A 15,267-nucleotide genomic window follows, 5' to 3' on the forward strand; every position below is an offset into this window, starting at 1 on the left:
CCTTGAGCCACAGCTGACACTTCACTCTAGACTGAACTGCATCCGATGCTCTGTGGCATTTCTGAAATGGCCCTCTCTGCCTTGGGTACTGGTTTCACACCAAAGACAGCTGCTTCTGAGATGACTTAGCAGTGTTCTTTAGATTACTTGCAAGAAGCAAATTTGAAGCCTTTATCAAGTCATGTACAGACATTTAAACAGAGAGCAATGGATAAGATGAACGGTTATGGCCATCTGACAGAACGGTAAAGGATACCTGGGTGAGTACAGCACGAGCCTTACTTACAGAGGGCTGAAGACCACCAGCTCCTTTCTCCTTGAACTGAGTCTGCAAAGGCAAGTGTTCAGTCTGGAAGACATTAAAAGACACATGCCCTGAAGCACCAACACATGAACCAATACCAGGCAGGCTCCCGGGTACAGGGAGCCAATCATGACTTGCTAAATGTCTACCAATGGAGTGAAATATTCTCCAGGAGGACAGAAAACATAAACATCTACATATTCTCTCCCCTCACCCCATCTGTCTTGGCGTCTTCAGGGAGAAAATATCCAGAACATGTGATACACAAGAGTTAGGGCAAAGTGAGAATATATGACTTGAGAGTTTAAGCACCGAAGGTCTTTGGTCTTTCCCCAGTAGAACAGTCCGGTGCCTTGAATCAGGTAAGAGTGGGCTGAACTGGCAATGACAAGCCTTTATCTGTGGTCATTCATGTGACCATTCTTTTCTCCCCGATTCCTACCTCATCACTTTGAACATCACCTCCACTGCAAAGGGCTCTCTTCTTAGCCCCCTCTGCCTGATACATTCAAGCGCCACATCGTTTGTAAGGCCCTCTATCAGCCTCGGGTGAAGTCAGCCATCGGAGCGTATAACAGCACTACTGTTTTCTCATCAGTCTCCTGAACAAAATGGAGTGCTGGAAGGAGTCTCGTACTCTCTCACTCATCTAACTCACACACACGTCATTCTATAAAACTGGTTTCCCTTGAGGTAGAGGTTTGAGGAGACCACCGCACTTATGGTAAAGATTCTACAAAGCTAATCACTCACTCCCTGACAATGAGAACGAAGATGTTACAGACCAAAGCCAAATTATCTTTCTCTATCTACTTTTACTCCTGTTGAAAGCCATTCGGTGTTTCCTCCTATCTGACTTAACATCCTGGTGACTATCAGGAGCTTTGAAATGCATTCTCAGCCGACCACTGGCTTCCCCTAGCCCAAGGAACAGAGACTGTCATCAAGTAGCATCGAAGAACACATCCATGTGGCACCCACCCATGCAAATACTTGGATTTAGAACTTTCTTCCGTAGCTAACAAAATCTCAAGTTCCTGCTCCCACCATGTTTGGGGGGATCTGAATCTAAGTTCCAGGCGATCGTCACTCATGTCTGACTCCACAGTAAACCACCTCTTACTTGCTTTGAAGTACAGACTGTGTTTTCCTATCAACAGTGTCTTCATGTGACTAAGTCAGGGGTTCAGCATGATTAAGGTATCTCATCTCACAGGTGGTTAGCAGACTGCTACTCAAGTGTAATTACATCTGGTTCTAAGTGTTTGTTTGAGGCTTAAGGCCCTTGCTTCTAGCTCCATGCCTACAGGAGATTGTCTGCAAACACAATAAGAGGAAGACTGAATGCCCTGTGTGGCTATATCTACTAACATGTCTTTGCTCTGCTGTCCCTTTGGTCTGGAAGGTTCACCCCTTAAGCTCTGGAGAGTGAAATACTCCCCCTGTATGGTGGCCTGACTAGACTCGTGCTTCCCTTCCCAGAGCCTTTCTGTTCCACAGCCAATTATTTCACTCAGCTTTCCCCACTGTTCTCTGTGCATCTATTATGCCTCGCCTCATAATTTGCCTTCTGTTATAATCTTGAACATTTGTCATTTTCAACACCAGTTGAAATACTGAACGTGTCTGGTCTGCTGCTCTGACTGAATATTTGTCCTCCCCCAAGGCCATTTCTGAAACCCAGTCTGCAGTGTGATGGTACCAGCAGGCGGGCCACTGGAAGAGGTGACGCCATGGGGGTAGGCCTCTCATGAATGGGGACAGTGCTGCTTTATCAGGCACTGAAGACACTACAGAGTTCTCCTCTAAACTATGAGGTTACAGAAAGATGGCCATGTCAGGAGAAGGGTTTTCCCCAGGCACCGGATCTTGCAATGCTCAACCCCCAGAACTAGGTGATGCTTCTGCGTGTCGTGAGTTCCCTTTTATGGCTTGTTTTTATAGCAGCTCAAACAGATACAACTCTTCATTCATTCCTGTATCCCACCCTGTCTTCTGTAGTAAGTTAATAGTTAATGAACTGATTAGAAGCTAAACTCTGATTGGTTCTTGGTCTCCTGTGTCAAGGCTAGCCATATTATACATTATCTCTGAGAAGCTACCTCCCCCTAGAGTCGTCTGCAGCATGATGCAAGGATGCTCTTCATACAACCAGATGACATTAACAACATAATACATACTGGTAATAAATTCCAAGCAGGTCATCTTAACAGACCTGTGGCCAGTCATGTAGAACCCTTGAAATTCAATACTATGTAGCTGTCATATTTGATTTCTTAATTTTTACAGTGAATGCATGTCTTGTATCTGGCTCTAGGCAAAGCAGCATGCACACATTCGCACGCGTGCGCACACACACACACACACACCTCGAGTGAACCTTTGATCACCCTGACTTCTCTGTTGCCTTCAGGAGAGGATGATTCATGATGACCAACGTCTTACTGAACTCACAGGGAAAAGTTCTACTTTTAGGTGAGCTGAAGTGTCTAGAATCTGGAAAAGGCAACTGAAAATGAGAATCAGAAAAAGCTCAGATCCAGGCACAGAGAGAGTTCATCTGGCTCAGATCAAATCTAAGCATACAAGGATCAGACAATGAATGGGTACTAGAGGAGGAGATAGATATTGGTAGAGACCTATAATCTTATCATTCCTAGAGCCCTATTAAAGCTGAGAAATGCTCAGGTTGTAACCAGCCAAAGTAGAAAAATTCCCTCTCAACATGATACTGAAGTACTCCATTTTGGATACCACAAGAAAAGAGGTTTACATTGGCTCCCTGTCCTGTCGGTATATGTGAGGGGCTGTACCTAATGTCGATCTTCTTGCTAATAGAGGCTGAGACAACACAGGGAATCACATGGCAAATGACAGGGAGTGCACACATGGCATGTCTGGTTTCCCTCTTCCCATAAAGCCACCACTAAAAGGATTTTGTTATGGGGATCCTTTTTAGTGGCATTATCTAATCTTAATCATATCTCAAAGCCACCCCTCAGCAGCATAGCTGCACTGCATTTCCAGCCTCTTAATACAGTGGGGATTAAATTTCAACATATGAAGCATTCACAGATACGGAACACATACCCAAAACATTTAAGAGACAAGAACCTGTCCTCCTTAGAGGTAAGGATAAGTTTCTAGGACAAACAGAAGCTTCTAGAAGATGAAGTTGTTTACATTCATACTGCCAGAAAATAACACAATTCTTACTAAGGAATAACTGTAACATTTACAATGCCCAGTGCCTAATTGATATCTAACAACCATGAAAAAAGTAGATAAAGTCAATAAAAAAATTAACCTGGAAATGATAGATACACTTTCATATGTCTACCATAAGCCAGACATCGTGGCTCACACATACAATTCCAGCACTCCGAGAAATCAAAGCGGGAAGAGGATTAGTTCCATGCCAGCCAGACTACACATGGAGATGATCACAAAAAGGTTATTATCCATGCATTTACAGCTACAAAGAAAATGTGAGCATTAATAAAGATAAAACGAGATGAAAGAGAACTGAAAAGCTAAAGTGGAAAACCTTTTTAGGTATGCTCATAGCCAATTAGACACTGGGTGTATACAGGTATACAGTGAGTATATATGTGCATACAGAAACTATCAATGCAAACAACAGAGTGGAAAGAGAAAGTTAGCAAACACTTCCAGTTTGGGTTAAAAAAAAAGTCTGTATTTCTAAAAGGTCAATGCATCCTAAAAAAGAATTGAAATATGTAATATTACCCAAACATATTGCAGAATCCAATTGCTGAAAAATCAATACTAAAGGCATAATCAAAGATATAGCTAGAAGAAAAATGGAATAAGATATGTAAAAATTATGCAAGAATTATCCCTCGCTTTTTATCAGCAATAAAGGAAAACAAGAGAGTATGCAAATTCAATTTGAATGTGTGTAATGAAAAAAATTAAACTGGATATCAATTGTAAGCCCCACAGAAATGTTAAATAAAGACAGCGAAATGAAGAAATTTCCAGACAACCAAAAGCTGAGGTATTTTGTGCTCAGATCATCTTTATCACAGAAGTGTTATAGAAGGATTCTCCATGTTGAAGAAAACCAACTCCAATAAGAACTTTGACATTTCAAAATTATGTATTATGGTTTAAGAAATAATGCAGTAAGAATAGATTACCAAGTTTATATAACACATGAAAAACAAACTAAAATATTATTCGATTATTCTAAGACTACTAAGGGGAGTAAGGAGGCAGAAATAAAGATCCTGTATTATAAAGTTGTGTAATATTACGTTAAAAGTAGAGCACAGTATTTCTGTTTTCTTTTTTGTTTTTGTCAGCTTGACCTAGGCCAGTGTTATCTAGGAGAGAACCATAATGAAGAAAATGCCTTCATAAGCTTGGTCTGTAGGCAAACTTGTAGAGTATTTTCTCCATTAGTGACTGATGTCACTAGTGTACTAGTGTACAGCTGAGGCCTTGCTCAGTCCTTGGTGGGCAGGGCCATCCATACAAGGGGTCCTCAGTGTTCTGAGAAGGCAGACTGAGCAAGCCATGTGGAGCAGGCAGGTAAGCAGCCTCCTCCATGGCCTCTGCTTCAGTTTCGGTCTCCAAGTTCCTATCCGGAGTTCCTGCCCCATCTTCCCTCAGCGATGGGTGTGACTGAGAACTGTGAACTGGAATAAGCCCTTTCCTCTCCAAGTCGCTTTTGGTAAGAGTGTTTATCATAGCCACAGAAACCCTAACTAGGACAGTAAATTCAAACCACAGAAAAACAGTAAAAATAAAAATATGTAACTAATAATTCAACAAAGAAGCTAATAACAAATGACTCACAGAGTATGGAAGGAGAGAGGAAAGGATGAGGGATAAACAATTGACAGAACAAATTTAAGAAATAAGTTGTGAGGTTAAACCCAACCATAGGAATAAGAATGGAGTGCATATAGAAACGAAAGCTGAGAATTTTTAGAATGACTACAACTCATCTAACTGACATGATTTATATAAAATTCTTTTGTGATACAAAGAGGGTATCAAAAAAGCAAAGGCAGCACTGTGTGGAGGTTGTCACCTGCAATCCCAGCACTTGAGAAGCAGGGATAGGATTATGCAAATTCAAGGGCTAGCCTGGGCTATAAAATAAAATGTAACTTCACATCCACACCCTTCTTCTTTCCTCAAAACAAGAAGGAAAAGCCATACCGTGAAAGCATGAGCCACTAAAGAAATGTTCAAAGTGTTTAAAAACTGGAGTGACTATACTATACCAAGCCAAGTGACTTCAGGTCAAGGACATTACTAGAAATAAAGGAGTAGTTTTCAAAGATGCTGGAAGGATCAGTACGTCAGAGAAATACTAGTCCCCCCCCACACACACACCCCCAAGAAGCCACAGTTTATTAAACAAGAAGCCGGGTGCCTGCCCCACAAGTTGTTGGTCAGAGAGGTCCCAGAGGGCCTGAGGCCGATGTGGGTTTTGCCATTTCTGTTGGTTGTACACAAGAACTTGATGGAACAGCCTGTTGTTGAAGACACGACATACTTTGGTCACAGAGCATGGAAAATCAAGCTGGAAGTGGGCTGGATGCTAACTCTTACTGGCTGGCTTTCATAGAGCTGGATGGTTTACTCTGCAGGAGGGAACAGGCCTAGTGCCGTAACCCTGCCTAAGAACTTGAAGCTGAGGAGGTCACAGCTCAGCCAAACCAAAATAGTATCAACCCGCCTTCTAAATATTTGACATTCATAGATGAGTAGAGCCCTCAGATCCACCAGAGAAGCTTCTGATTGCAGTGCACAGGGGTAAATTCAGAGACTCACAGTCAAAGTGTGGACAACTAGTGATCGAAGTGCTCAGCACTTTGTGTCACCCTGCCCTCACTCCCAAGGTGCAGGGAACATCATGGGGAAGGGGACAGAAGGGATCTCAGAGCCAGAGGTTGGGTGAGGATTGCTGCAAAGCAGTATGCACAGAACTGCTATAGCATTGGTTACCAGACCAAGATCATGCCACTCCACATTTCACCGTGGATGTGGGCAAGACTCCTGAGGCCCTACCTTGTGGGTCAGTGGACCGTGCCAGGAAACCTGGCAAGGTAGAGTGGGTTTAGAAGCTGCACCACTCCTGACCAGATCCCCACATAAAGAACACAACCACTGGTCAAGTGTTACAGAACACAGAGTTCTCCATACTGATGAGGTATCTAAATGGACCCGGAGGGTTTAGCCAGAAAACTTCCCTCCCTGGACAGTCCTCGTTCTCCTACCCCTTGAGTCCTGTATCAGTGCTTCCCCCAAGCCCAACATCTGATGGCAGTGTAGGGTGAAATGTAGCCTAGCTTTCTGAGTTTTATCTGCCTGAGCAGAGTTCCCACACCCCAGTAGCTAGACAGAATGTAAAACTACACCAACTTACCCATGAGGCCTCACTTCCAGAAGTAGCTTCTCCCTTGGTCTTTGGACCTCCCCAGCCTCGGGTTCTTAGTTAGGTTTACAATACCAGGCAGGCATGAGTTCCCTCCTAGAGGCTGAACCCTCTGCTACCATGAAAGCAAAGCAGTAGAGAATGAGAGTAAGACTTATGAAGTCCTGCTCCCTGTGGGGCTACTGACAGGTAATGATGGCCAGAAGAATGGGTGTCACTTTCTTCAGTGCTTTGGTCCCTGAGGAATTACGTGTGCTTCAGTGAAGTATCCCTCAAGCCATGCTCATGCAGGCAGCCCTATTTAAACTCAGTGAGTCATTCAGTCAAAGAGACAGGGAAGGAGGAGGAGGGAGACATGTTAAAAAGAAGGGTTTCATCCTTAATCATCAGAGAAATGCAAATCAAAACAACCCTGAGATTCCACCTCACACCAGTCAGAATGGCTAAGTTCAAAAATTCAGGTGACAGCAGATGCTGGCGAGGATGTGGAGAAAGAGGAACACTCCTCCATTGTTGGTGGGATTGCAAGCTTGTACAACCACTCTGGAAATCAGTCTGGCGGTTCCTCCGAAAATTGGACATAGTACTACCGGAGGATCCAGCAATACCTCTCCTGGGCATATATCCAGAAGATGTCCCAACCGGTAAGAAGGACACATGCTCCACTATGTTCATAGCAGCCTTATTTATAATAGCCAGAAGCTGGAAAGAACCCAGATGTCCTTCAACAGAGGAATGGATACAAAAAATGTGGTACATTTACACAATGGAGTACTAATCAGCTATTAAAAAGAATGAATTCACGAAACCTAAGCAAATGGTTGGACCTGGAGGGCATCATCCTGAGTGAGGTAACCCAATCACAAAAGAATTCAAATGAAATGTACTCACTGATAAGTGGATATTAACCCAGAAACTTAGTATAGCGAGATATAAGGTACAATATGTAAAACGTATGAAACTGAAGAAGAGCAAAGACCAAAGTGTGGACACTTTGCTCATTCTTAGAATTGGAAACAATCACCCATGGAAGGAGTTACAGAGACAAAGTTTGGAGCTGAGACAAAAGGATGGTCCATATAAAGACTGCCATATCCAGGGATCCATCCCATAATTAGCCTCCAAGCGATGACACCATTGCATACACTAGCAAGCCTTTGTTGCAAGGACCGTGATATAGCTGTTCCTTGTGAGACTACGCCGGGGCCTAGCAAACACAGAAGTGGATGCTCATAGTCAACTATTGGATGGATCTCAGGGCCCCCAATGGAGGAGCTAGAGAAAGTATCCAAGGAGCTAAAGAGATCTGCAACCCTATCGGAGGAACAACATTATGAACTAACCAGTACCCCGGAGCTCTTGACTCTAGCTGCATATGTATCAAAAGATGACCTAGTCGGCCATCACTGGAAAGAGAGGCCCATTTGTCAGGAAAACGTTATATGCCCCAGTACAGGGGAATGCCAGGGCCAAAAAAATGGGAATGGGTGGGTAGGGGAGTGGGAGGGGGACTTTTGGGATAGCATTGGAAATGTAATTGAAGAAAATACGTAATAAAAAAAAAAAGAAAAAAAAAAGAAGGGTTTCAGCAGGAAAGGGAGTGAGGGCTGGAGAGGACATTGGGGGAGGGGTGCAAAGCACTGAAATTATTATACACATGTAAGAAACTGTCAGATAATAATAATTTCAAAAAAAGGGACCAGGGCATAAAGAAGAGATGACAAAGCAGTCCTCAATCCACGTGCACCCGCCCAATAGGAGAATTACAAAAATACATGAATAACTTACTGACAAGAGTTAAAACAAGACAGATATACTCATATATACAGCTGGAACGAATACTCCTTTCTTATCGACTGAAAAAAGATATCTCATGGGTCACCAACTCTATGAACCATCTTGACCCAAATGGCATTGGTAGAAGACTACATCCAACCACAGCATAATGATAATGACAACAGTGCAGGAAGACAGACCATGTGTTGGGCTTTAAAAAGTCTCAGCATGGAGGGACTAAAATTCGATAATCATTCTTATAGACATTCATTCTCACTAGAGATATGTATGTATATGATGCTAGAGAATTAATGGGAGGTTAATATTAAAATATTTTAATTATTTTTATTTATATTAATTTTCATAATTTACTAATTTACAAGCATTTCTAAATAACTGATTGAAGAAGACGACAAGGGAAACTAGAAAAGACATTTCTCTGTATGTGTGTGTGTGTCTGTTCATTTACACATTCATTTGCTGAGACACATGAATGTGCATGGGTGTTTGGAGGCCAGCAGTCATCCTTAGAGACACTCTCTATATTCTTTTTACAAAGTTGCAAATTGGCATGAAGGTCAGGGTGGCTAGTCATGGAGCCCCAGAGATCTGGGAATCAAACCTAGGACTTGCCAATTCCCAGGCTCATATTCTGAAGTTAATGTAATAAAATTGTCAAACCATGTAGGATCTCAAACAAAGAATTACTTGTATTTTAAGTGTTCAAGCTAGAATACTGCTACTTTAAAATTAAACCTAAAGGAAGGAGGAAAGAAACAGTAATAATGGGAAATTAGTAAAAATGGACAAACTCTTAGACAACTTATAAAACTATAAACTGCCTCTTTGAAAAAAATTAGTAAAATTGGAAACTCCCAGCAAACATAAAATGCTGGAAATGAAAATTAAAACTATTTGCATTACTAAACTCACCCCATTAAATTAGTAGGACAAAATCATGTTATAAACAATTTGATGGTAAATTTCAACAACCTAGATGAAAAAGACAAATGTCTTCAAGATACCAACAAAATCCTTTGCAGAAGAAATTCCCAAGGAGATGGGCTTACTGTTAAGTCCTATTAAGCATTCAAAGACAGACTAATACTAGTCTGAACTCCTTTCTTAGATGGGGACAAAGAGGACATGACGAATCCTCTTGTGAGACTGGCATCGAAATCAGCTAATAAACTATTCACAGTATTCCCAGAAGTGAAATCAGAGCAGACTTCAACAACGAAGTGATTTTAAAAGTTCGTGTGTGTGTGTGTGTGTGTGTGTGTGTGTGCGGGTGCGGGTGCGTGCGTGTGCGCGCACACACACACAGCAATAAGCTATATCCCTTCAGTATGAATGAATCTCGAACACATCATGTTGATCGAGAGTATTAGATCAAAGAGAGCACGCTGATTCAACACACGTGGGTGTTGACAAAAGGCACACCTGACATACTGCAGGAGAAATCACATCAGTGCCTGCTCGAGAGAGATGTGTGTGTGGAAGGTGGTGGGCCAGGTGATGAGGAGGAACACTATGTAAAAATGTTTCTGGTCACTGAAATGTTCTTGGGTGAGGCAGGGATCATAGAATTCATACATCTGTTGGTGTTTATCAAAGTTTACACGTAGAATGCAGCATTGTTACATAAGCTATACTTCAATGAAGTTGACTTTTAAAAGGCCATATTTCCATTTTATCATCGCTGATCCATGTGGAGGAATTCAACTGAAGAGATGAAGTAGACTAGGAAGCCATTCACACAGTATGGCATCTGCTACAATAAAACAAATTCTCTATTACAACCTGGTCTCTGACAGAAACTTTCTGTTAATGTACCCAGGTGTGTTCTCGTGTTTTAATGACAGAGTTGTTAATCTTTGCAGATGTTTTCTCCATGCTAAGAGAAAAATACAAAAGAACTGGCTATCATACATAATTAATAATGTACAGACTCTTCAAAACATGAATGATATCTTCCAACCTATTAACTACCTTTCTGAAATGAGACAAAACCTAGTTGGTGTGGTGGAGGATATCTTTAATCTCAGTTACTTGGGAATGTGAGGCAGGAGAATGACTTGAGCTGAGGAATTAAGTTCAGCCTGGACATCACAGAGACATCCTGCTCCAAATCAACAAAAGTCCTAAATAAAACTGCTAACCAAAGTTCAATTTCTCTCTTACTGCTGTTAGTTGTTATGTGAGAGGCCGATCATGCAGGAGCAACACCCGTATTGATGGGATTCTAATTAAGCAGCACTCACATTGATCAGGTACCTGTTTAACAAGATAAGTGATTGGTATGCTCTCATGACAGTTATCCACATGGTAACTTACTCACAGACTGTCTACTCATATTCAAGACCCTCAGCATTTTGGAGACTGGGTGACATCCGTAGACAGTGTTCATGAGTGATCATAAGAGGCCTATGACAGATGATAATTTGTACTTCTGTAAAGACAAACTGGAATCAAGACCAAAGAGGTTTTCTTGATGGGACTTATTATTTAACCAGCTGCCAAGCTCGGGAACCACTCAATAGCCACCCTTAGCTTTTATTTTCAACTTGACATATCATTTTTATAAAAATACAAAGGTATTTGGGGATGTAGGGCTTTTGAAAGATTTATGGAATGCCTTCTGAATGCTTGCAGGAAGTGACATGTTACTAAGTTTGGACTTTCCCCCTTATTTCTTTTAAAATTAATTCATGGTTCCCCAGTATATGCAATGAACCATGCTCACTGTAGACTTTGATCCCACGTTTCACATAATAACTGTGTGAAGTCTGTGTGGACTAGACTCTCAAATACTGGAGATTTCTCTGCATATAGCCCCTCTTTTCCAACACGTGGCAGTTAAGGTTGGCCTCAATGTACTCCCTGGCAGTTCTCATCTATCAGCACTCTCCTTAGTTTAGTAAGAGACTGGCAGAGGCTCTCTGAAGCCTTGAATGGTGTTGTCAAGGGGCAGGGCTCAACAAAACCTTGCAGAGGTGCTTCGGACACAGGGGACCTGCTCTCTGTCCCACTCTCTGTAAGGGATCCCCACAGATGATTTGGATACTAGATGGCAGCTAGGAGAGAAACTTTAGGTTCTGAATTGCTTCCTGCAAAGAGGAGGAGGCAGAGCTGTGGACGGGGAGCAAAGTCCATAGAAGCAGGCTCTCAGCCCATGGTATTCTACAGAGTTGTTAAAGTAAAAGCCAGGAGAGAACAAGAACGCAAAGCCTGGCTCAGTGATGTTCACTGGTCAAGAGAGCCGCCACCAGCCATGTATGTCTGTGGTAAGCAAGCACTTGGGATTTGTAACAAATACAAAGGATTCTTCCTTTACTGGGGCCGTCCCAATGCAACTCAAGAAGAAAGGTTTCAAAATAAAGTTCCATACAAATTTTAATGTGTACTTTCCTGAAAGCATACCTACACCAAGTTATGCTCAGACAGGCCTTGACAAAGATAATATAGATGTCATATGTTTTTATATCCTATAAAATTATTAATATTTATAATAATTATAAATATTGTAACATAATTATTATTCCCATGTTATACTTGAAGAAACTGAGGCAAATGTTCACATTTGTAGAGTTAAGATTTAAATTCATGTTGATGTACTATCACATTGGCCTGTGTCTCCAACCACCATTGGAAACTGCCTGTCTCAAGAATATCCAGCTCTCCAAATTTGACTTAGAACATCAGAGCACGAATGGTGAGGTGGCCGAGTGTCCAAGGACGGATCCTAATGCTCAGTCCTCGGCAGCTTAAGGTCATCTTCATCTCATCAGATAGACGGTAGGGCCTGAGTGCCGTCACACGCCTCCCTGAGCTAAAGGCTCCGCAAGGTGACGGTGACAAGCTTCCCATGAGTGAGCAGGAGACTCGTGGGGGCGGGGCATGCAGAGTGCATACCTGCTATAGGATAATGCTCTAGAACGGTGGGTGCTGCTTAACCTTCCCAATGCTGCGGCCCTTTAACCCAACGGTTCCTCCTGTCGTTGTGACACCCACCCCCCCCAACCATAAAACTATTTTTGTTGCTACTTTGTAACTGCAATTTTGCTGCTGTTATAAATTGTAATGTAAATCCTTTTAGAGACAGAGATTTGCCAAAAGGGTAATGACCCACAGGTTGAGAACCATTGCTTTGAAACAGTTTGGAGGGCGGATTCCCTCTCCCCTCTCCTCCCCTCTCCCCTCCCCTCTCCCTCCTCTCCCTCCTCTCCCTCCTCTCCCTCCTCTCCCTCCTCTCCCTCCTCTCCCACCTCTCCTTCCTCTCCCTCTTCTCCCCCTCCCCTTCCCCCCTCCCCCTCCCTCTCCCCTCTCTCTCTTTCTCTCTCTGACTGTTTGCTTACACCTTGAAGAGAGAGAATTATTAAATTTCAATATACAATTCCCTAATTCAAGATATTATAGACTAAAATGAAAGAGTTAAGGAAGAAATGGCCACTTGGTAATATTTTTACATATAGGTCTAAATCATTAGACTCATTTTCAAGACAGAAGAGTGTATACATTATCACATTTGGTATCATGAGATTTTTCTGAAGCTGTCCCCGGCCTCTAGGAGCTTTGCTGTTGCAAATGCAGCAGGAAGGGTGTGCTCTCCCTTCTCAAGGATAAACAAATGCGTGACTTCTGCCGAGTAGACACACTGGATTTTAACTTTTAAAGTGAAACTTGATAAGACATATTTTAATGAAATTTCTTATCTCAAGGTATAGTTTCAATTCTCATAGTAAAATACACAAGATAGCAAAAGTTGCAATATGTATGCAAAGCAAAGTGTCTAATTAAAGTGTACAGATGACACAACGAGATAGAAAATTATTTACAAGCAAACTAGTCATCTCCACCCACCCATGAATCCTAACCATTTCCAGGGAACAAATCAAGGGGTTATACATGCCTAGGGACTCATTCTCACTATCAATACATTATTACACATTTATATGAGAACGCTCCAGCATCTCTGCTTGGGGTTGCTTGGTTCTTCGCCCTCATATTCTAATCTCATTCTTGATGAGGCACTCTAGATATTCACACAAACGAAGCCTTCCTTTCCAAGGCTTACCTATTACATGTATTACAAGTAATTACAGCCACGCATGTGAGCACTCGCAAGAACAATGAAAACTGCCCTTCTACAGCACTGTATCTCATGGCAGTAAAAGCAGAAGTGTTTCTTACATGAGCACACACCACCTTGGGAAAGCACGCACTATCAAGATATAGGCCTCAAGCTATCCCAGAAATGGCTTTATGCAGAATGGTAAAATTCTCTAACATAAGAACCAACACAAATTCCTCTCTAGAGGCCATTAACTCATCAATATGAGCCTCAAGAAACCTCCCATCCAATCTTCTATCTAAGTGAGCACACCCACGAACCTGAGCCAATACGCAATACACTTGACCTGACTTCACTTTCTCATGGTTCCTCCTACTGGAACGTTATGCAGCCTAGGAATCATGTCCCTTGTCAATCATATACTCATTTACTGAGGGCATAATAAAGTTAGAAAATGTGGGCCTGTGACAAGGCAGTACATAATGACCATTGGACATCATTCACTTCATGTCAGTGAGGAAGCAAGAAGAGAGTAAGGAAGAACCAAACAAAACATCTCACTACTCCCCCTTGGGAGTACACCTCTAAGGACCTAATTTCCTTCTGCCAGGTTCAACCTCCTCCAAGTTTCACTACAGGCTAGAGACTAAGCTTTTAGCATCTGAATCCCAAAAGGACATTTTCAGCACAAAGTAAGAGAGCAGAACACTCATGATTAAAAATTACAAACTTTGAGGGGCACCACATAGAAGATTCTTAAGTAGAAGGCAGTTTTGTTTGAATCAGAGAAGTCACTGCAATGCTGGTTTTGTGCGGTGCAGCCCACCTGCAGTGACACTTGAGTGAAGAGCTCAAAGGTACCTTGTGCTGGCAGCTGGCTCAAGAGTTAAGTAACAGCAGCCTGGAGCACTGACTGGATGTGAGGCCATACACTAGTGGTTCAGGAGAAAAGGGAATCAGGTGATGCCAAGGAGAGAAATTCTTCCACAGGACATCTGCTGCCTAGAAACGACAGGAGCCAGTCACGTGGTTTCCTTGTCTTCACTTCCTCCTACTTCATACTCACACGCATAACAAGTATTCATACTTGTTACACAATGGTGCTACTTTATTACATGTTAGTCTTGCTGAGGCAAGAAATCCTGCATGCCAAGAATAAATGACAGCTAAAAGCCTTTTCGTGCATACATAATTCATGACTGAACAGAGTTGGAGTATCTTACTATTGGCTCCTAAAATAGGCTTACACTACAAATAAGATCATGTACTTAGTCTGAGACTAGTAAATGCCATTGCGAGACAGCATTCCATTACTTAGGAGGAAAGGACTCAGCCAGTCTGCTGGGACATAAGCATTTCCATTATTTAACAGAGAACTAAATGTACATAGCAACTCAAAAATGCGTATTTGAGCCAGGAAGTGGTGGCACACTCCTTTAATACCAGCACTGGGGAGGGAGAGGCAGACAGATCCAAGTGGAATACTCACCCAGCAATTAAATGCACCCCACTCCCAGGATAAGCAGCAATAGCCCTAGCCAGCAGGTGACTCTGATTAGTATTAGCCATACAGGGAGACCTCCTTGGATACCATTAGGAACCCCGAAGCACAAAGAGCCTGTCTCTTAGCCCCAAGCAGACAGTTTAAAAGCGTTGGGGTGTTGGGGAAATCTGGCTTGAAATAGGATACAAATGTTC

General features: G+C 42.3%; 1 protein-coding gene across 6 annotated transcripts in view; it reads right to left on the bottom strand.

Annotated features, from left to right (window-relative positions):
* Nucleotides 1–15,267, bottom strand: part of Nectin3 (nectin cell adhesion molecule 3) — a 110,871-nt gene that overhangs the window by 8,129 nt on the left and 87,475 nt on the right. For all 6 annotated transcript variants that reach the window (XR_001781847.2, XR_001781846.2, XR_001781848.2 and 3 more), the window contains one exon: nt 287–349. Coding sequence is in view for 1 of the 6 variants with exons in the window: in NM_021496.3 (NP_067471.1) it covers nt 287–349 (63 nt within the window). In the remaining 5 variants the exon portion in view is untranslated. The remainder of the gene's footprint in view (nt 1–286; nt 350–15,267) is intronic.

This window comes from Mus musculus, chromosome 16, assembly GCF_000001635.26.
Source record: "Mus musculus strain C57BL/6J chromosome 16, GRCm38.p6 C57BL/6J".
In the NCBI taxonomy this organism is placed as follows: domain Eukaryota; kingdom Metazoa; phylum Chordata; class Mammalia; order Rodentia; family Muridae; genus Mus; species Mus musculus.